Here is a 22270-nt window from a genome sequence, read left to right on the forward strand (position 1 = left end):
AAAGTACTTAGTATTTGCAAAGTTATGTTTTACAATTCATTGTGATTTCTTTAAAATAGAATATTGCGACAAACTAATATTAGCTCGGCGATGTCATTGTCTATGTGTCTATGACATAGCAAAGGTCGCGCGATGTCGATTATCTTATTTGATCTGAAACGACGTCACGACGTGAATGCTTATATATATATTCGAATGTGTATATAAACGGGAGTACCGTCGAATGTGTATATATTTCAACAACAAAAAAAAGCAACACGATGAAGCCTTACTAGTGAACTTTGATATCGATTGTATGGGGCAACTGGTTAATAGATTAGTTACAGCGTTCTGAAGAATGACTTGTTACGAATTTACTATTAAATAAAATGGTTTATTTTCAACCGAGATTAAATACCATTTAAATAGTTTTGTAAGAAGGACACAAAGAAAGTGAGTTATTTTATCGATCTGAGAAGTTTACCAGACTGAAATATATATTCATATTACAATTTAATACAACATTAAACTTTGACGTCATCGAAAAAAATGAACAGTGGTCAAATATTCTGTATTTCTACGCATTAACAAGCCAGAGCAATGGTAGCGGATCCTTCCTAAATTGTCCGCTAGGCTTATGACTGAGGTCGTGCACTTTTCAAAATTGTACACCGCTATATAAAATTAATATCCTATCCATAAGAACTGTGATTCTTTTTTAAAATGGCTTGTTTTTTCTTAAAAGGTTGTGTCTTTTCAAAAGAGTTATATCACTTCTAAACATGGTCATTCCTACATAAGCTTTGTAGTTTCTACAATAATGTTTTAGAATTTACACTGCGCAATAATAAGAATTTATTTCACATTAGAATAACCCTATAAACAATTCAAAAACTTTTCTTTATTCAGTCACTACTTAACTACACTGAAACCACGAGATGAAAATCTCAATCGTTTTTATTTTAATTTACGTCATCGATTCATCCTGGTGCCAAGATGAAACAGTGTTTCACTGCTCTCCCAAGCCGGGTTGCCAGATTGCACAATGTGATCCGGTTGCTGTAGGATGGGACAGACCAGGGTTTAACTTTGATGAACATCTGCATGATAAAGAATTCCCGATTACGTGCAAATCTAAGAATACTCCACAACCTCAGAATACTGCCGACTGGCTTCCCTTGGTATCAAGGAACATTTTAGGTGAGTGGTTTATTTACTGTTTAAAATACTTGAAGGCAAAGCTATCTCATTATATCACAGGCGTTGTTTGTCATCGATTGAATACTTCACGCCTATTTATGAAAAGTCTTGGGTGTGGTTTGCGTCTAAAACTACTCTATTATACTGTTACGTTTTCCCTGCGCTCTAAATCCACTATGACAACAGGTATTGCAACTCAATATCAAAGTCAGATTCAAAAACGAGCATCAAATTTACAACTTGTGTGATATTGATAACCGATACTTTTATCAATGGCGATTGTGCGTTCATTTGCTGTTTTCTGACATTATAGCCAATTAAGTTTTATTATTTAAATTTTATTATTTTATTACAATTTTACACTGAGTCAAAGCTTCAGTTAGGCAAAACTCACTAACTCTAACTAGCTTTTACTGTTGCAAGCCTGGCGTCAATTCGCACTCACTAACGCTTAAATATATATAGTTTCATAAACTTTGAATATATTTTAGTATCTGCTGTTAACTGCGCAGATAAGAGTCTCCTTACTTTTGATTCAGTACTCAATTCGAATACGGGATTATTTTGGTAACAATCATTTCTGTTTATAATATTTCAACCAAATCTTTGTATCATTAAAACACTCGGAATAGTTTTCATAGTTCTTACTTTTTATTCAGATATTGGAACTATCAAGTCGGAATTGAAACAATTGGAAGACAACGTCGTTGAAAACAGCAGAAACCTCGATCATTTTGAGCATAGCATGTCAGGTGAAAAGTGACTACACGTTTTACCAGTCCGTTTATTGTGAGACATGATCTTATAAGTGAAATTCTGATTGTCTTACAGAAATTGCTCTGAATTTTAAAATTTGAATAAAAGTTTTTCATAGAAAAAGAATTTGAACCTAATTTTTTCGCAGATCAAAAAGCTAACAATGAAATTAAGAGACAATCTGATGAAGTTCGCAATCTTCGTGACAAGGCTCTTCAGCAATCTGGACAAATTAATGATGTACTGAGAAAGTATGCAAAGCAATCTATTGAACTGAATGAACTTAAAATAGAAAATGTGAAACAATCTACCGAAATATCTGATCTGAAGAAAGGTTGGTGAATTCATGATGTGACGAGGGTCTCAGTAATAATTACTCAATGAATTGAATAAGTAGCTCACACTTGAGAATGAATTGGATCACAAAACAATTTCAGGTTTTACATTTCAGAGACGTTACCGCCGCATGTCTCTTGCGTTGGTAGTTAGGATACTTAGTGAATTTGAACTTACCCTAATAAAATCATTTCGAATTTGAAATAGTCGAACTGAGGTTTGGAAGCTGCAGTTTTCGCAATTTAAATAATCCAGATTCCTTCTCTATGGATGCCCCTATATGTTTATGCAAGCATAGCACTTTCATGGCTTCTATTCATTTTTTCGCATTCGAGAACTACTATGACAAACGTTTTTATAACTGCTGTTTTCAGAGACAATATATGAAATAAAATAAAATGCATTACTTTCTCACTAGATTTGGCCGATGTACAAGACTTGAATAATAAGTTGATAAACGACAACGAAAAGATGGAAAAAGGTGAAATATGTTCACTAAAATTTTTTCTTGACAACATAATAGGATTTTCATGGAGCATTTCTTAAAGGTTGTAAGTATCCGAGCAATATATTGAAAAACGAAGAACCGCTTTATCAAAATGACACTGCTATTCGTAGCATTTGTTAACAATCTCTAAGATCTTGGGATTTTGTGTTTGTCAGTAAAGAAGCATTATAAAGTATGAAATTAAAAATATTTCATGGCAGTTTTAATGAAGCGAGAGCATTATTCCAATAACTTTATTTGAAGATGTGATATTTCGTGAAACAACTGATACAAAACACAGAGAGCGAATAAGCTTATCCTGACTGTAATTTGAATTTACAAAAAACAATGACATTATTTTACCGAATGACTGTAAGAACTATTGTGAGCCTGTTTAAGATTAGTACACGTGTTCGATTATTTTCAGCTCTATACTCTAACTATGAAAAACGCTAGAAATGTGTGAAATTGCGTGGCTGAAGTTTTATTGTATTAGCAAAAAGTAAATAGATCATGTGTAATATTAATATTAACATTTAGCGATATCCCGGATTGAGCAAAAACTTGCTGTTACGGATAAGTCTCAAATGCTTCCAAGTAGATCCGAGCAGATAACTAGACCTACTCAAACAACATTGAAACCAACTCCTGCTTCAGGTGAATACTTTATTCAATCCAAGTTGTAGTTTATGAATATTTTATGAATAATCAACTTTAAAGTGGTCATAAATCAAAACGATATTTCTAAATTTAATGTAGCCGAAGCCGAGTAATGTCAGTAAGTGATAAATTTTATTGGATATTCACAACCAGAAAACAACAGACGCATTGCGTTATTGGCTTCATTGCATTTTCTCATGTCGGCAAGATTGATTTGGAATATTAAAGTTTTGTTTCAAGGTACCTGGTGCTTCTTCCACAATGCAACGATTGATTCAGCTCTTCCATTTCAGAAAACTGCAAATTAAAGGTCGGCAATTTCTGCTATTTCGCTGTGATACGTGGTGAACGGGTAAGGGATGTCAACTACGACAAAGCAGTTGATATTTGTAAGAAACGTAACGCAGATGTTTGCTTGATTCGAGATGAAGAATCCTACAGTGCGGTTATGAATTACTTGAGAAGTAATATTCCAAAGGGAAGGTTGTGGGCTTCAATATGGACAGGAATTAAGATTGATCCAATGGTTAGTATCATATAGTTATGCCAATTATTCTCATCTGTAGGAATATAAAATATATTACGAGATGGGCAGAGTGTGAGGTGGTGAGACACGGTCAAAAATGTTTGAGACATCTTGGGTTATTTTATTATCTACGACAGCGCAGGCGGTATATCGAATACATTTTTTAGGTTTTATCTGTTTCTGAATCCGAGTAAATTTACTCAGAAGTTTTTGATTGTCTTGGCGTTAATGTTATCCGATATTTAAAAATTATACCAATATTTATTCCACTTCAAGTTTACAACTTGGGCCTCAAACACAGCGCTGTAATGAAGCTTTGGAAATGGTAAATGAGCAAGCAAAAAAAAATATTGCTATATCTTAAATGATTTGCAATGCCACCAGTCTTACCACCAATACTTTATGAGTATCCCATTCATTTATGTCGGTGTCCCACCATAAATTAAATTTTAGATACAAGTATATGAAGAAAAAGGAGAGAAAAAACATTTGAAAGGTAAAAATCATAAAGACTAAGGTTAGCTCTGACGTAATCAAGTTGCTATGACACGGTTAAAGTTCTATGTAAAATACAAATGTGCTGCCCCATCCCATTCGCATGGACACGCCTGTGTTTTACCACAAGTCTAAACTATTGAATCGCGCTGCTTGGCCCTGTTTCTCTATGAAGTTGACATGATCTTTACATTCGCTTTGTATAACTTGCGGCTTCATCGTACATTGGAAGTTATTTCCAGTTGTTCCGCAACAACCTATTCATCTAATTCTATCAGAAGACACGTGTAGCACTCACTATCTCAGTGCGGGACAATTTGATTGCGGCCATTTACGCATTTATGCTTCCAAACTTTCTTCGTGTTGCATCTGGTTTTGGCCTGCTTTTCGTCTATTTTAGTACCGAGTTCTCCGCATATGGATGTATATGCGACACTTTCTGGATATTCAAATACAATTAAATTCAAGTTGGGAATTTAGAGCCTGATGTGGATCTCGTTCTTGAGAAAGTTTGGTTGTTCATGCGATTACGCAATATATATATGTGAAAACAATTGTTTTTTCCGGTTTCATTACATTTTAACCCACGCACATTTGAACCCGTAATATGAACCCACGACAATTGCACCTGACACCCATGAATTCTAGTCTATAGGTTTTAGCACCCTCATATAGATTGAACCCGCGGATATACGGGTGCAAATGTATGTGGGTTCAAATGTACGGTCACCCTTTTCGACTGATATCATAATAAAAACGCAATAACTTCCACGGGAAACATTTCACCTAAGTCTTCGGTTGAGAGCGAAGCACACTTTGGTTGGTACTATCGTAGGGTGCGTACCAGGTTGGGGTTAGGCAATAATTTTTCTGATTTACCTTATTTTTCTGATTTACCTTATTTGCGTTCTATCACGAGTTCGGGTACTGTTTGTGTTATCCAGATTCCCTGCCCATAGGTTTCAGTCCTTTCACAAAACTTGATGTAAAGTAGGCGAACAGAATTAGTTACCTACATATTGGTAGACACATTTCTGGAGCTCCCTTTAGTTCCATTTAGATGCCACGCAATGATATTGAGATCGCCACGCAAAATACTTACGGCGATATAATATGGCCAAATACTAGTGAATGGGGAAGCGATTCCGAAAAGCCATCTTGGTTAATGTTGTGTGGTCGTTATTGTTCGCTTTTAACTGATACGTTGGCCATATTGTTAATCCACGACATTTGCAAATTGAAAAAAATAACCAAACTTGGAACCGTATGGTGGGCTGGGATATATTAGCGTTTGATACATCATGAAAAACGAATCAAGATCGGGAGAATATGCAAGAAAAATCGACGTAAATGGTCAAATCCCATAAGGAAATGCATTACGCATCTCAGAAAAGTTGGAAGTCTATCGACTAAACAAGCGAGTCTTCATTTTGGTCCCGCGGAAATGAGAAAGAATCCCATTCTTTATTTATATATCTCTGTGGTTGCACTGAACTGCTTCAAGTTTAATCTAACAGTAATTGTGCAATATTATAGTTTTGGAAAAGCCTTCGCCCAGAGCATGAACATGAAGTACTACATGGAAAGGCAAGAGAGATTAGAAATATTTGCATTTACTTTTGACTAAGCATAGATCAAGAATATATATATCACAGTCGCTTCACATAATCATCAGAAGACTCGTCTTGCACTGAACTGCGTAGAGTCATAAAGGAATTGTGCAGTGCAATAGTTTTAGACAAATCTTTACCAAGTGTATGAACATGAAGTTTTAAATATTATCATATGAGAGACTAGAAATACTTGCATTTACATTCGACCAAGCATGGATCAATAATAATATATCGTATTTTGATGAAAAATTTCATGAAAAACATCATTCATGACTATAAATGCGTGATCATGCTCGATTCAGTGATAAACGCCATCTGATTTTCTTTAGACTGGTGACGTCACACCTGCATATTCATTCACTAAATGGTATCCAGATTATCCACGCACGGGAATTGAATATAAAGATCGCACAAATGTTTATCTTCATGTTGATTTATACCAGTATCGTCGTCAAGGGATGGGGAATGGTGATCCTACCTTTGGGCTCCGTGGAGTTATTTGTGAGATCCTGATATAATGAAATGTCTGTCTGGTTGTATTTTGTTCCTTTATTATCAATAAAATATAAATCTGTGAATTCTTATTGAAATTTATACGATTAGCCTTACGCTGATCCATTTCGTTATCACAGCTATAATAAGGTAAATTAAATTATGATCATTTTTAAACTGTTAATATTAAATTCATCTAAGCGTAAAGATGATTCCTACTTTTTGAAATTTTCCAACAATTTATTCAATATCATATTTTATCGGGGGATTTTTATAGGGTTAATTCAAAAAAAATGTTTCTTTTTGTTGATCTTACTATACTGAGTGGACAAAGGCCTAATTTGAGTAAAGTTTGAAGATTTATTTGCGTGATTTTGGAATTTGAGAAATTTTTAATCATAATAAAATCAGCTTATGTGCAAAATCTTTGTTTTTTCTGCTTATGTTCCTCAGAGGAATCATGTTGATCACGAAATAGGTTTGTGAAATTAGGATAATTTATTTCGTGAGAACACAAGGACTGGAATTAATTGAATGAGCAAAAAGATGAAAACGTTTACCGAATTGTTTGAACAATGAGTGCTCACTTAAGAGGTTGAAACTTGCTAAGTGGGTTGCTTGATGCGTTAATTACGTTAAAAAGCGTCCCTTTGCTGAATACATAAAATATTTCGATCGTGGTGTCAGATCGTCTATACATGTTAATTTGAAACCCGTCGCCAGTTTTACTACTTGACAAATGGTTACCAAAAGTTCTACTGGCCCGAAAACGAAACTCAGTCGCATTCTAAACGCCGTTTTATTCACTTAGACAGGGCTAGATTCTATTATTTAAATGTTGATGAAAATACCGAGAAAATTGAATATCGGCTGTGCAAAACATCGCAAACAATGAATGAATGAGTATAGTATGATTTGTATCTTTAGTTTCCGGTAGTCCTTAGTTCTTCAATGACTGTGACAATCACCAATACCCGACAATATGTTTGGATACAGGGCAGGATATAGATATTCAGAAATTTAACTCACTTTGAATGTGAAATTGGTAAATTATACGATAGGAAAGCAGATATCTTCAAAAAATAAATCGTGAAAATAGCGGATTGAAATAATTCCATGATACATCGCCTCATAAACACCCTTCTATCGCGCTTGTGAACAACCTGTGTTTGTGGGGGATACTTATGTGCAAGGGTTTCAAGAATGTGGAACGATGACCTCATACTCACATACTGAGACAAACTATCGCAAACTTTGGGTAATTTTACGCTTATCTTTTAAAGAATTTGTTATAAATTTATGAACTAATTGTGTTTATTTTTCAATTACTTAATTACTATTGGATTCACCTAACTTTACTGTAGATTTTGATAGCATATGTCAACTTATATTTTAAATTTATTGCGATTTTTTTAAAAATAGAATATTGCGATAAACTTAAATTAATTCGGCGATGTCATTGTTTATCCCATCACGCGACATCGCTAATCCGATTAAGATCTGAAACTGTCATGACGTAATAAGCGTCTGCTTCCATAAATATACGACCGCGGTAAATTTTTAGGCATAAAAGCGACGCTATAGAAACTATATTATCAGTATATTTTAATATCGACTTTATGGAGCTAACTTACTGGTTTGTAAAATAGTTCGCAAGAATCTGAGTTTGAAAAGGAAAAACTTTATATTGATACCGACTTATTCCTTATGCGCTGAGAAGTCTTGATACCGTTAAATTCTCTATAATCATTTTTAAACTTATCAAACGCAACGTCACCCGAGGGTACTAGAAGACAAAAATATAGGTTCGCTATAAATAATATCAGAATTGCCACATTCGGGAAAATTCATGTAATAACAAAGTGTAGCGAATATTTTAAAAAGTATGGGTACAATAAACAAAGTTCGTCATTTTTGAATGGGCTATATCCACGTAAGGGATATGCCGTAATGAAAACGCAAAGCCACTTCTGATAAGGCTACTTAGTGTCTGAATAGGATATGCCACTTCCTTAAAAACACTAAGCCATTACTGAAAAGGGAGTTGCTACGTTTTTTCAGAAGTATCCTTTTCTCAAATCGACTGCGTTCTATTTCTAAAATAAACGCTTTTTGGAAAATGCCCATAGTCCTAATACGTGGAAAACTAGATATTATTAAACGCAACGCCGCTTGATTGTTAGGCAACCGAGAGCACTTTGGTGCGTAAGCTCAATCAGTGTCGAAAACGATTGTTTCCCGGGAAACTGTGGAACCGATCCGGACGAAACTTGTCATTTAGATCGGGGACAGTGTCCACATGATCGGGTTAGACGAATTGGTTCCCAACCGCCGGTCCGCGGACCGGAACCGCGGACCGGAGAAAATTTCGGTGTTTTGTTGTTTTTATGCCGTCTAAATCGCTTTACCGAGGACGAGGTTGCGTTGGTTTATTACGCAATTTATCTTCCGCCGTCATATTGCGACATCTTGGCGCCGAGTAATTATACTTTTCGCTTTTTCGGCTCCGATTCATCTCGAATGCGCTCCGATCTCTTTACCGAAGACGAGGTTGCTTTATTACGCAATTTCTCTTCCGCCGTCATATTGCGACGTCTTTCGCGACATCTTGGCGCCAAGGAATCACACTTTTTGCTTTTTCGGCTACGATTCATCGTGAATGCGCTCCATCAAATCACGCAAGATTCAGAAACCTAAAAATTGGCATGCATGCTTTTTCTTTTCCTGATTAATATGACCATCCAAATAAAACGTTATGCATATTTCTTTTTTCAAACCAAAAAACAGTCAAGAAAAGTATAATACTCCAGTAAAATATGGCAGGTGGTCACGACGAGCGCAAAAAAGCATGGGCCGCTGAGATCTTTCCCAGTATCTTGAGCAGACAAAGTAGGATTTTGAGCCTAGTGCCAAATTACCGACGACTTTGTCATTGTAATGTTAATTCATCCTGTTTGAATCATCGATCAACTGCAGAGGGATTAATATGATGAACCCAATGAAAAAGCTTGATTCAAATTGTGATTCTACTTTACAGTAGTCACAATTTTGGATATCTCTTGATAACGAATACTCATCGCTAAGTAATCGAGCAATCAAACTGTTGTCCGTATTTTCAACGAGTTGCTTATATTTTTATTACTTATATATAAAAATATTTTCATCTGTTGCTTTAATTAAAGCGAAGCAAGGAAATTGGCTGCACGCCGCTGCAGGGCTACGTGTTGCAGAAACTTCTTTGAGGCATCGCTTGCAATATTATATTGGAAACTAAACAGCAGCAAAATTTTCACTGGAGTTAATTGCGTTTGTACATGATTTGGCATGTACATGTTTTTTTATGTGAGATGTTTTATGTGTGCCTTTCTTACGCATAATGGGTACCCAGCACTGCCTTTCATTACGCAAATATTTTTGGTCGGCACATTATTCGATAGTTTTTCTTCGTGTGAGCTGTTTTTGAGTGTGCCTTTTTTGTCTAGATGCATATTGAGTGCCCGACATTGCATTGTATTACGCAAATATATGTTATTCTTTTATGTTCCGGTCATTTCAATTTTTTGCCGGTCCGCGAGTACATTTAATTTAGTTTTACCGGTCCGCCAGGGTAGAAAGGTAAGCACTGGGTTAGCGTAAGTGGCCAAAAAAGACACGCTCGAGTAATTTCGGCGTTTAACGGTTGTTTAGCTTGGTTTCCGGGGCGGAAAAGCGTTTGTCCGAGTAATAGAATTTGTTTCAAGTAGTATTGAGGGTGAGAGTGAAGTCTCCGCCCCCTAAGTGGTGAGAAACACGTGGGAAGCCACGTCCATTTGGGTACTATTGATTTTGAACGATTCTGAGCTCTTGGAATGGGATATTGGACAAAGCGATGTTCGATTGTTGAAGAGAATATTTAATCGAATATTTTATCACCGGGAACTTGGTAATTCCCCCTCCCCGTAACGCTCTAGTGACTTCGGAACGTTGTGCATATCAGATTGAAGCTATCAAGAAACAGAGTAGATAGGAATAGTTTGAAAAATTAGTTAAATGCCCTTTTCAAAATTTTGTTTTTCTCCTACTCCCTAGTCACGGTCCAGTGACTTTGGCATATTGCAGGATTTTGAGAGGCCATATCAAAAATCTAAGGACACGGGCACGGGTGGAAAAATTATTTAAATAAATTTTAAGCTGAATTTTTTCCTCCATGTCCCCCAGTCACGCTCCAATGGTTTTGACTTATTGAAGGCTTCCGAAAGGTCGTATCGAAAATCTAAAGACATGGGCATGACTTGAAAAATTATCTGAATCATTTATAAGTAGAATTTGATTTCTCACACGTCCCAATGATTTTGGCCTGTTGAGGGTCTCTGAGAGATTTTGGAATCTGAAGAGATGAATATGACTGCAAATATTGTTTGAACAATTTGTAAACAGAGTTTTGTTACTCCCCAGTCACGCTCCACTGATTTTATATTATATCTCGAGAACGGTAATAGGTAGAGATGCCATATTTGGGAGATACAAGGTAATTGAGGTCAAGTTTCGTCACTGATGAGTGATCACAGACACCAAAAATGATAAAATTCGACTTCAATTAGTGGTGACCGGTTTATAATGTGTTATTGGAACAAATCAACGGTCAAAAGAATTTGGGGGTAGCACGCTGGACGACTTTATGTCATTCGTCAGGCGCAACGACCTTCGTTTTTTTTTTCATCGCACACCGAAGGAACGTCCGCTTTTTACCTTGTCCGGAACTTTTTTTACAATTCCCCTCGCAGGTAGCAACAAAGGAGCGACCTCCCCTCGATGGCTCTAGGAGACAGAAATATAGGCTGATAGATTATGCCAACGTCCAATATGGAAATACTCAATTCCAATATGGAAATTTCGGACAATAACAAAAAATTTTGTATACAAGGGGAGAAAAGATAGAAGGAGGCAAACACTTAACAATGTGCTTTTTATGCCAGTTAAAGAAAGCTACGCCTTATCTATTGATGCTCATTGCTACTATAAGGATATGATGTTATAAAAATGTTATGTCCTTTTTAATATTGCCATATTGCGTGTGGATAAGCTATGTCATCTTTAAAAAGTCTAAGCCGATTCTGAGTAAGATCATTTTTAAGATTTTCTACGCATCTTTTAGAAAAATATGCCTTTGCTCTAATCGACCACGTTTATTAGTATTGAACGCCTTTACAAAACGCTCATGTCTATTATGAATTTTCAATGTCGTTTTTAAATGATCTTTTCTCATTCTATAAATGCTAGTATGCTACGCTCCTTCTGAATTTTTACTGACTCGGCTACAAATAGCGTTGTCTGATGTATGTAATTTTCGAAACAAATCAAACTTGCTCTGCGCACGTTTGACATAACTTTTTAATTCTAATTAGAACTTTTCTTCATTCAGTTAATACTTAACTACACTGAAATCGAGAGATGAAAATCTCAATCGTTTTCATCTTAATTTACGTCTTCGCTTCATCCTGGAGTCGAGATGAAACAGTGTTCCACTGCTCTCCCAAGCCGGGTTGCCAGATTGCACAATGTGATCCGGTTACTGTAAGATGGGACAGACCAGGTTTCAACATTGAAGAACATCTGCATGACAAAGAGTTTCCGCTTACGTACAAATCCAAGCATGCGCTACAGTCTCAAAATACTGCTGACTTGTTTCCTTTAGTATCCAGGAATATTTTAGGCGAGTATGATAGTTGTTGAAGAACCTCGTTCGATTAGATATAAAAACTTATGAAAACATTGGAAAAGATACCGTTTACAATTTTTATTTTAGGTTATATATTGAAAATATTTATTTTTGTATTTGGTAGATCTGAATCCATAGACATATAGAAGAGCATAGAACAGGGTGGTCCAAACCCAAGCCCGCGGGCCACATGTGGCCCACCGCTTCATTATCTGTGGTCCGCGTCACATTCGGAGAGTAATCCAAAAATAGCATTTCGTGTTGTTTTGTAATAAAATTAATCAGAAAAATCTTTCTACATATTGTTAAATCATTTATGTCAATGAATTGACTAGTGTTATGGCTAGTTGAGGCAACTAGCGAAGTTGAATGATGTGATTGGCACTCTAAACTATTATCTGGCTTCCTATCTTTTTGGTCGGGAATATATGCTAACAATAGAAAACTAAAAATCTAATACGGATTCTATTAGCCTTGGATGGCTATGTCTGATAACTATGTGTTTGCATTCTAAACGTGTTTGTTTTGTATTGCACTGTTTACCTATTCTCGACACTATTGTGGCCCGCGAGCAAAGCAAAAATAATTTTGTGGCCCGTGGAGCTGACACCCTTGGCCATAGAGTACAGAATTAACCCCCCCCTGGTCCATAGATCGAGTGCAGAATCAAATCTCTGCATTTGGACATGGCGTCAAAGTGTTCTCATTTACCAACGATTTTATTTGTAATCTGATAAAATGATTTAAATTTATATTAATGGGTTTTCTATCTTCATCCAGATATTGGAAATATCAGATCAGATTTAAGGAAACTGGAAGAAAACTTCGAAAATAAAATGGAAAAAATTGATGGTTCTGGAAATGACGGTTAGAATTCTTCATCCAATTAATTTTCATTGAAAATAGCTAGAAATATGTTCACAAATACTCAAATGTATGTAAAGTTTCTTTAAAAAGGTTTGTGGTCCTAAAGAAAATTGAACTGAAATTCAAGATGTTTCTGTTATAAATAAAACATAAAACAAAAACAGAATTTATTTTTCAACGGAAAGTGGCAGCAAGTCTAAAGAGCAATCAGCAAAGATTAACAAACTTGAAAGGAATGTTGAACAGCAATCTGGCGAAATAAAGAAAATGAAGAAAGGTTGGTTATATATTCGTCTACAGATAAGAGTGTATTAGCTGAACCATTGAAAACAAATCGAATTCAAAGGGGAATTATTCAAATCGTGTCTATTAGAAATGTTTAACGGATATAGTTCACGCTTTCGTTGAACCTATTAAACGCGAAGTATCAGTGGCGACCCCTCTAACATTGACAATCGTGATTGTGAGACTCAATTGGCAGCTGAAATCGGAGAGTGAGGTACAAAACGCAACAAAAACTGCGCAACATTCTATTGAGATCAAAGATTTGAAAAAAGGTTGTTGCACATTTCTGACTGGTGAAGTTGTTTTTAGTCTCCTTTCTAGTATTTGAACCCCATAAAGCCAAAGGTTTTATTGCGTCAAAATTATTAATTTAGCAAAGTCAGAATCTAATATGTTTCGAATATGTTGGGTCACGAATGCAGTTCTCTGAGAGTTGGATTTTGCAGTCGTGGAAAATCATTCAATATCTCACTCGACTCAGAAGTGCTCTGAACTCGAATATCCATGTATTTATAAAAAGCTACACTGACTGACTCAATATAATATTTCATTTCTTAGATTTGGTTGAAGTTCAACAGACGAATAAAATTTTGGTGGAAGAATTGTTTGAACAAAAGAAAACAAGCGACGAAATGAAGAAAGGTAAATTAAGTAAATTAATCGATGAGGATATGATTCATTAAAGCTAACAATCATGATGGGTAACTACTATCACAAAAACGTTTTTAGGCTGGTGTTTCTCGAACAATATACGGAACAAAGAATATTAAATATTGTATTCTGAATATCTAATTGTTATTTCTTCATTAGATTTGCTTCAAGTTCAACAAACAAATATAAATTTGATAAAAGAATTGGATCGCAAGAAGGAAACGAACGATGAGATAATGAAAGGTATTTTTATGGTATTTTAGATCACCGGAATACATTTAAGCGCAATAGTTGAAAAGTTACAAAGTAGAACAATGCTTGCTCAGAATAGCAGATTTAATAGTATGAATTTTTTTAATTAATTTCTTCCCACGAAGTAACCAATACCAAGGTAGATTTTCAATTAATTGAGCGGAAAGTGCTCATGTTTCTGGATTTTGAATAAAAATATTGTAGGAAACCGGTCTAAATGACATTATTTCCCCGACGAACTACATTTTTGAGTCTGTCTAGGAACAGTAAATTTGGAAAACAACAAAGACTAACACAACATTGGAAACGACTCTTTCTCCAGTTGAGTACTTTATCCAATCCAAGTTGTAGTTTATGAATATTTGATGAATCATATCGTTTATCAAATATGACATTCTTTTCAATTATCTAATCCAGGAAGAATATGAGCAATATATGCATTCCCAAATACGACAAGTTGAGCCGGCTAATTTGATCAGATTTGAATACATTAAAATATTGTTAGAAGTTTCTTTGCTTCTTATTTGTAGCAATGATTTTTTGAAAAATACTACTCGCTTGATTTTGAATTTAAAATAAATTGTTGTTTCATTTCAGGAAACTGCGAACTAAAGGTTGGAAATCTCTGTTATTTCGCTGTGATACGAATTGTACGAGATGTCAACTACGACAAAGCAGTTGATATTTGTAAGAAACGTAACGCAGATGTTGGTTTGATTCGAGATGAAGGATCTTATAATGCGATTATGAATTACACGAGAAGGAATATGCCAAAGGAAAAGAAGTGGGTTCAAATATGGACAGGAATTAAGATTGATCCAATGGTTAGTATCATATAGTTATGCCAATTATTCTCATCTGTAGGAATATAAAATATATTACGAGATGGGCAGAGTGTGAGGTGGTGAGACACGGTCAAAAATGTTTGAGAAATCTTGGGTTATTTTATTATCTACGACAGCGCAGGCGGTATATCGAATACATTTTTTAGGTTTTATCTGTTTCTGAATCCGAGTAAATTTACTCAGAAGTTTTTGATTGTCTTGGCGTTAATGTTATCCGATATTTAAAAATTATACCAATATTAATTCCACTTCAAGTTTACAACTTGGGCCTCAAACACAGCGCTGTAATGAAGCTTTGGAAATGGTAAATGAGCAAGCAAAAAAAAATATTGCTATATCTTAAATGATTTGCAATGCCACCAGTCTTACCACCAATATTTTATGAGTATCCCATTCATTTATGTCGGTGTCCCACCATAAATTAAATTTTAGATACAAGTATATGAAGAAAAAGGAGAGGAAAAACATTTGAAAGGTGAAAATCATAAAGACTAAGGTTAGCTCTGACGTAATCAAGTTGCTATGACACGGTTAAAGTTCTATGTGAAATACAAATGTGCTGCCCCATCCCATTCGCGTGGACACGCCTGTGTTTTACCACAAGTCTAAACTATTGAATCGCGCTGCTTGGCCCTGTTTCTCTATGAAGTTGACATGATCTTTACATTCGCTTTGTATAACTTGCGGCTTCATCGTACATTGGAAGTTATTTCCAGTTGTTCCGCAACAACCTATTCATCTAATTCTATCAGAAGACACGTGTAGCACTCACTATCTCAGTGCGGGACAATTTGATTGCGGCCATTTACGCATTTATGCTTCCAAACTTTCTTCGTGTTGCATCTGGTTTTGGCCTGCTTTTCGTCTATTTTAGTACCGAGTTCTCCGCATATGGATGTATATGCGACACTTTCTGGATATTCAAATACAATTAAATTCAAGTTGGGAATTTAGAGCCTGATGTGGATCTCGTTCTTGAGAAAGTTTGGTTGTTCATGCGATTACGCAATATATATATGTGAAAGCAATTGTTTTTGCCGGTTTCATTACATTTTAACCCACGCACATTTGAACCCGTAATATGAACCCACGACAATTGCACCTGACACCCATGAATTCTAACCTATAGGTTTTACCACCCTCATATAGACTGAACCTGCGGATATACGGGTGCAAATGTATGAGTTCAAATGAACGGTCACCCTTTTCGACTGATATCATAATAAAAACGCAATAACTTCCACGGGAAACATTTCACCTAAGTCTTCGGTTGAGAGCGAAGCACACTTTGGTTGGTACTATCGTAGTGTGCGTACCAGGTTGGGGTTAGGTAATAATTTTTCTGATTTACCTTATTTTTTCTGATTTACCTTATTTTTTCTGATTTACCTTATTTGCGTTCTATTACGAGTTCGGGTACTGTTTGTGTTATCCAGATTCCCTGCCCATGGGTTTCAGTCCTTTCACAAAACTTGATGTAAAGTAGGCGAACAGAATTAGTTACCTACATATTGGTAGACACATTTCTGGAGCTCCCTTTAGTTCCATTTAGATGCCACGCAATGATATTGAGATCGCCACGCAAAATACTTACGACGATATAATATGGCCAAATACTAGTGAATGGGGAAGCGATTCCGAAAACCCATCTTGGTTAATGTTCTGTGGTCGTTATTGTTCGCTTTTAACTGATACGTTGGCCATATTGTTAATCCACGACATTTGCAAATTGAAAAAAATAACCAAACTTGGAACCGTATGGTGGGCTGGGATATATTAGCGTTTGATACATCATGAAAAACGAATCAAGATCGGGAGAATATGCAAGAAAAATCGACGTAAATGGTCAAATCCCATAAGGAAATGCATTACGCATCTCGGAAAAGTTGGAAGTCTATCGACTAAACAAGCGAGTCTTCATTTTGGTCCCGCGGAAATGAGAAAGAATCCCATTCTTTATTTATATATCTCTGTTGTTGCACTGAACTGCTTCAAGTTTTATCTAACAGTAATTGTGCAATATTATAGCTTTGGAAAAGCCTTCGCCCAGAGCATGAACATGAAGTACTACATGGAAAGGCAAGAGAGATTAGAAATATTTGCATTTACTTTTGACCAAGCATGGATCAATGATAATATGTATTGTTTCACCTAATCATCAGAAGACTGGTCTTGCACTGAACTGCGTAGAGTAATAAAGGAATTGTGCAGTGCAATAGTTTTAGACAAATCTTTACCAAACGTATGAACATGAAGTTTTAAATATTATCATATGAGAGACTAGAAATACTTGCATTTACATTCGACCAAGCATGGATCAATAATAATATATCGTATTTTGATGAAAAATTTCATGAAAAACATCATTCATGACTATAAATGCGTGATCATGCTCGATTCAGTGATAAACGCCATCTGATTTTTTTTTAGACTGGTGACGTCACACCTGCAGATTCATTCACTAAATGGTATCCAGGTGATCCAACCACGGGAATTAAATATAAAGATCGCACAAATGTTTATCTCTATGTTAAAGTAGACCCGAATGATCGTCGTCAAGGGATGTTTTATGGTCGTCCTACCTGGGCGTGGAATGGAGTAATTTGTGAGATCCTGATATAATGTAATGTCTGTCTGGTTGTATTTTGTTCCTTTATTATCAATAAAATATGAATCATTGAATCCTAGTTAAATTTATCCGATTAGCCTCACGCCGATCCATGTCGTTATCACAGCTATAAAAAGGTAAATTGAATTATGGTAAATTTTTAAACTGTTAATAATAAAATTATCTAAACGTAAAGATGATTCCTACTTTTTGAAATTCCCCAACAATTTATTCAATATCATATTTTATCGAGGGATTTTCATAGGGTTAATTCAGAAAAATTGTTTCTTTTTGTTGATCTTACTATACTGAGTGGACAAAGGCCTAATTTGAGTAAAGTTTGGAGATTTATTTGCGTGATTTTGGAATTTGAGAAATTTTTAATCATAATAAAATCAGCTTATGTGCAATATCTTTGTTTTTTCTGCTTATGTTCCTCAGAGGAATCATGTTGATCACGAAATAGGTTTGTGAAATTAGGATAATTTATTTCGTGAGAACACAAGGACTGGAATTAATTGAATGAGCAAAAAGATGAAAACGTTCACCGAATTGTTTGAACAATGAGTGCTCACTTAAGAGGTTGAAACTTGCTAAGTGGGTTGCTTGATGCGTTAATTACGTTAAAAAGCATCCCTTTGCTGAATACATAAAATATTTCGATCGTGGTGTCAGATCGTCTATACATGTTAATTTGAAACCCGTCGCCAGCTTTACTACTTGACAAATGGTTACCAAAAGTTCTACTGGCCCGAAAACGAAACTCAGTCGCATTCTAAACGCCGTTTTATTCACTTAGACAGGGCTAGATTCTATTATTTAAATGTTGATGAAAATACCGAAAAAATGAATATCGGCTGTGCAAAACATCGCAAACAATGAATGAATGAGTATAGTATGATTTGTATCTTTAGTTTCCGGTAGTCCTTAGTTCTTCAATGACTGTGACAATCACCAATACCCGACAATATGTTTGGATACAGGGCAGGATATAGATATTCAGAAATTTAACTCACTTTGAATGTGAAATTGGTAAATTATACGATAGGAAAGCAGATATCTTCAAAAAATAAATCGTGAAAATAGCGGATTGAAATAATTCCATGATACATCGCCTCATAAACACCCTTCTATCGCGCTTGTGAACAACCTATGTAGGTTTGTGGGGGATACTTTATGTGCAAGGGTTTCAAGAATGTGGAACGATGACCTCATACTCACATACTCAGACAAATAGCAGAAAAATTTGAATAAATCAGAACCGTTGTGATCAGATGAAATTGGCATCGTTTCTGACAAGATTTTTAACCTCTTATTTTGTCCGTCCCGCCGGAGTTCAGTTCCACAATATGACAAAGATATGATTAAAGCTTTGTGTAAGTAGACAAAAGTGCGTTAAAATTTACTATGTATTTGGAAAGACCGGAAATTTTTCAGAACGGATCAATTTAATACACCTCAAAGTTAAGTATAAAAACAAAGAGTTGGTAAATGAGTGGGTACTAAGATACATCCAATGGTTTTGGATTTCAAGCCCTTTTTTATGAATATTTGTAAAGTTAATTCATTGCACTTCCTTGCACGTTATAATCAGTGTTTTAGTTAAAAATAATATTTTGTACAAATGCTTTTAGATTGTCAAACATAAGATTTATGTATTTATAATTCGCGTAAAGTTGGAATAATTTATCTGTTTGTATATTAAGCAAGTTATAGATGGGGGTAGTAATAATCACAAAGGAATGTGCCTGAGCTATCTTTGTCCATATGGGTCGTCCCAACAATTGGCGAACGTTTTGTCGGTTTTTGTAAGTTTGAACTCGAGAATGATAAAAAAAATTTGTTGACAAACTATCGCAAACTTTGGGTAATTTTACGCTTATCTTTTAAAGAATTTGTTATAAATTTTTGAACTAATTGTGTTTATTTTTCAATTACTTAATTACTATTGGATTCACCTAACTTTACTGTAGATTTTTATAGCATATGTCAACCTATATTTTAAAATTTATTGCGATTTTTTTAAAAATAGAATATTGCGATAAACTTAAATTAATTCGGCGATGTCATTGTTTATTCCATCGCGCGACATCGCTAATCCGATTAAGATCTGAAACTGCCATGACGTAACAAGCGTCTGCTTCCATAAATATACGATCGCGGTAAATTTTTAGGCATTAAAGCGACGCTATAGAAACTATATTATCATTATATTTTAATATCGACATTATGGAGGTAACTTACTGGTTTATAAAATAGTTCGCAAGAATCTGAGTTTGAAAGAAAAAAACTGTATATTGATACCGACTTATTCCTTATGCGCTGAGAAGTCTTGATACCGTTAAATTCTCTATAATCATTTTTAAACTTATCAAACGCAACGTCACCCGAGGGTACTAGAAGACAAAAATATAGGTTCGCTATAAATAATATCAGAATTGCCACATTCGGGAAAATTCATGTAATAACAAAGTGTAGCGAATATTTTAAAAAGTATGGGTACAATAAACAAAGTTCGTCATTTTTGAATGGGCTATATCCATCATTAAGGATATGCCGTAATGAAAACTTCTGATAAGGCTACTTAGAGTCTGAATAGGATATGTCACGTCCTTAAAAACACTAAGCCATTACTGAAAAGGGAGTTGCTACGTTTTTTTCAGAAGTATCCTTTTCTTAAATCGACTGCGCTCTATTTCTTAAATGAACGCTTTTTGGAAAATGCCCATAGTCCTAATATGTGGAAAACTAGATATTATTAAACGCAACGCCGCTTGATTGTTAGGCAACCGAGAGCACTTTGGTGCGAAAGCTCAGTCAGTGTCGAAAACGATTGTTTCCCGGGAAACTGTGGGACCGATCCGGACGAAACTTGTCATGTAGATCGGGGACAGTGTCCACAGGATCGGGTTAGACTTAGAGGAAGTGGCCAAAAAAAAAGACGCTCGAGTGATTTCGGCGTTTAGCGGTTGTTTAGCTTGGTTTCCGGGGCGGGAAAGCGTTTGTCCAAGTAATGGAATTGGTTTTAAGTAGTATTGAGGGTGGGAGTGAAGTCTCCGCCCCCTAAGTGGTGAGAAACGCGTGGATGGCCACGCCCATTTGGGTACTATTGATTTTGAACGATTGTGAGCACTTGGAATGGGATATTGGGTAAAGCGATGTTCGATTGTTGAAGAGAATATTTAATCGAATATTTCACCACCGGGAACTTGGTAATTCTCCTTCCCCGTAACGCTCTAGTGACTTCGGAACGTTATGCATATCAGATTGAAGCTATCAAGAAACAGAGTAGATAAGAATAGTTTGAAAAATTAGTTAAATGCCATTTTCAAAATTTTGTTTTTCTCTTACTCCCCAGTCACGGTCCAGTGACTTTGGCATATTGCAGGATTTTGAGAGGCCATATCAAAAATCTAAAGACACGGGCACGGGTGGAAAAATTATTTAAATATAATTCAGGCTGAATTTTTTCCTCCATATCCCCCAGTCACGCTCCAGTGGTTTTGACCTATTGAAGGAATCCGAGAGGTCGTATCGAAAATCTAAAGACATGGGCATGACTAGAAAAATTATCTGAATCATTTTGTAAGTAGAATTTGATATCTTTCACGCCACAGTTACGCTCCAGTGATTTTGGCCTGTTGAGGGTCTCTGAGAGGTTTTGGAATCTGAAGAGATGAATATGACTGCAAATATTGTTTGAATAATTTGTAAACAGAGTTTTGTTACTCCCCAGTCACGCTCCATTGATTTTATATTATATCTCGAGAACGGTAATAGGTAGAAATGCCATATTTGGGTGATACAAGGTTATTGAGGTCAAGTTTTTGACAACAAATTTCGTCACTGATGAGTGATCACAGACACCAAAATTGATAAAATTCGACTTCAATTAGTGGTGACCGGTTTATGATGTGTTATTGGAACAAATCAACGGTCAAAAAAATTTGGGGGTAGCACGCTGGACGAATTTATGTCATTCGTCGGGCGCAACACTTTTCGTTTTTTTCATCGCACACCGAAGAAACGTCCGCTTTTTACCTTGTTCAAAACTTTTTTACGCTTCCCCTCGCAGGTAGCAACAAAGGAGCGACCTCCCCTCGATGGCTTTAGAAGACAGAAATATAGGCTGATAGATTATGCCAACGTCCAATATAGACATACTTTGGAAATTTCGGAAAATAACAAAAAAAGTTTGTATATAGGGGGAGATAAGCAGAAAAGGGGGCAAACACTTAGCAATGTGCTTTTTATGCCAGTTAAACAAAGCTACGCCTTATTTATGGATGCTCATCGCTACTATAAGAATATTCCGTTATAAAATTATATGTTCTTTTTAATATTGCCATATTGCGTGTGGATAAGCTATGCCATCTTTAAAAAGTCTAAGCCGATTCTGAGCAAGATCATTTTTAAGATTTTCTACGCATTTTTTAGAAAAATATACCTTGCTTAAATCGACCACGTTTATTAGGATTAAACGCTTTTACAAAACGCCCATGTTTATTATGAATTTTCAA

At 35.6% G+C, this 22270-nt stretch overlaps 1 protein-coding gene across 2 annotated transcripts; it reads left to right on the top strand.

The window, feature by feature from the left end:
• Nucleotides 1-273: 273 nt before the first annotated feature.
• Nucleotides 274-18123, top strand: LOC144425808 (uncharacterized). Of its 2 annotated transcripts, XM_078115482.1 has the most exons (9): nucleotides 274-432; nucleotides 889-1179; nucleotides 1839-1931; nucleotides 2084-2269; nucleotides 2690-2752; nucleotides 3299-3415; nucleotides 3712-3762; nucleotides 14955-15121; nucleotides 17573-18123. In XM_078115482.1, the coding sequence occupies exons 2-9, from the start codon at nucleotides 918-920 to the stop codon at nucleotides 17762-17764; spliced, it is 1131 nt and encodes a 376-aa protein (XP_077971608.1). In that variant the 5' UTR covers nucleotides 274-432; nucleotides 889-917; the 3' UTR covers nucleotides 17765-18123. The 2 variants fall into 2 exon arrangements, with proteins under 2 accessions (XP_077971608.1, XP_077971607.1); XM_078115481.1 differs by lacking the exons at nucleotides 14955-15121; nucleotides 17573-18123 and adding an exon at nucleotides 6382-6836 and having other exon boundaries at nucleotides 3712-3944.
• The last annotated feature ends 4147 nt before the right edge of the window (nucleotides 18124-22270 follow it).

This window comes from Styela clava, chromosome 8 (assembly GCF_964204865.1).
Source record: "Styela clava chromosome 8, kaStyClav1.hap1.2, whole genome shotgun sequence".
NCBI classification, from domain to species: domain Eukaryota; kingdom Metazoa; phylum Chordata; class Ascidiacea; order Stolidobranchia; family Styelidae; genus Styela; species Styela clava.

Excerpts from the sequence above, each read along its gene's own strand:
- LOC144425808 (XM_078115481.1), top strand. The coding sequence starts at position 918 with ATGAAAATCTCAATCGTTTTTATTTTAATTTACGTCATCGATTCATCC. Across the intron at positions 1,932-2,083 it reads TTTTGAGCATAGCATGTCAG|ATCAAAAAGCTAACAATGAA; the intron begins GTGAAAAGTGAC and ends ATTTTTTCGCAG. Across the intron at positions 2,753-3,298 it reads CAACGAAAAGATGGAAAAAG|CGATATCCCGGATTGAGCAA; the intron begins GTGAAATATGTT and ends ATTAACATTTAG.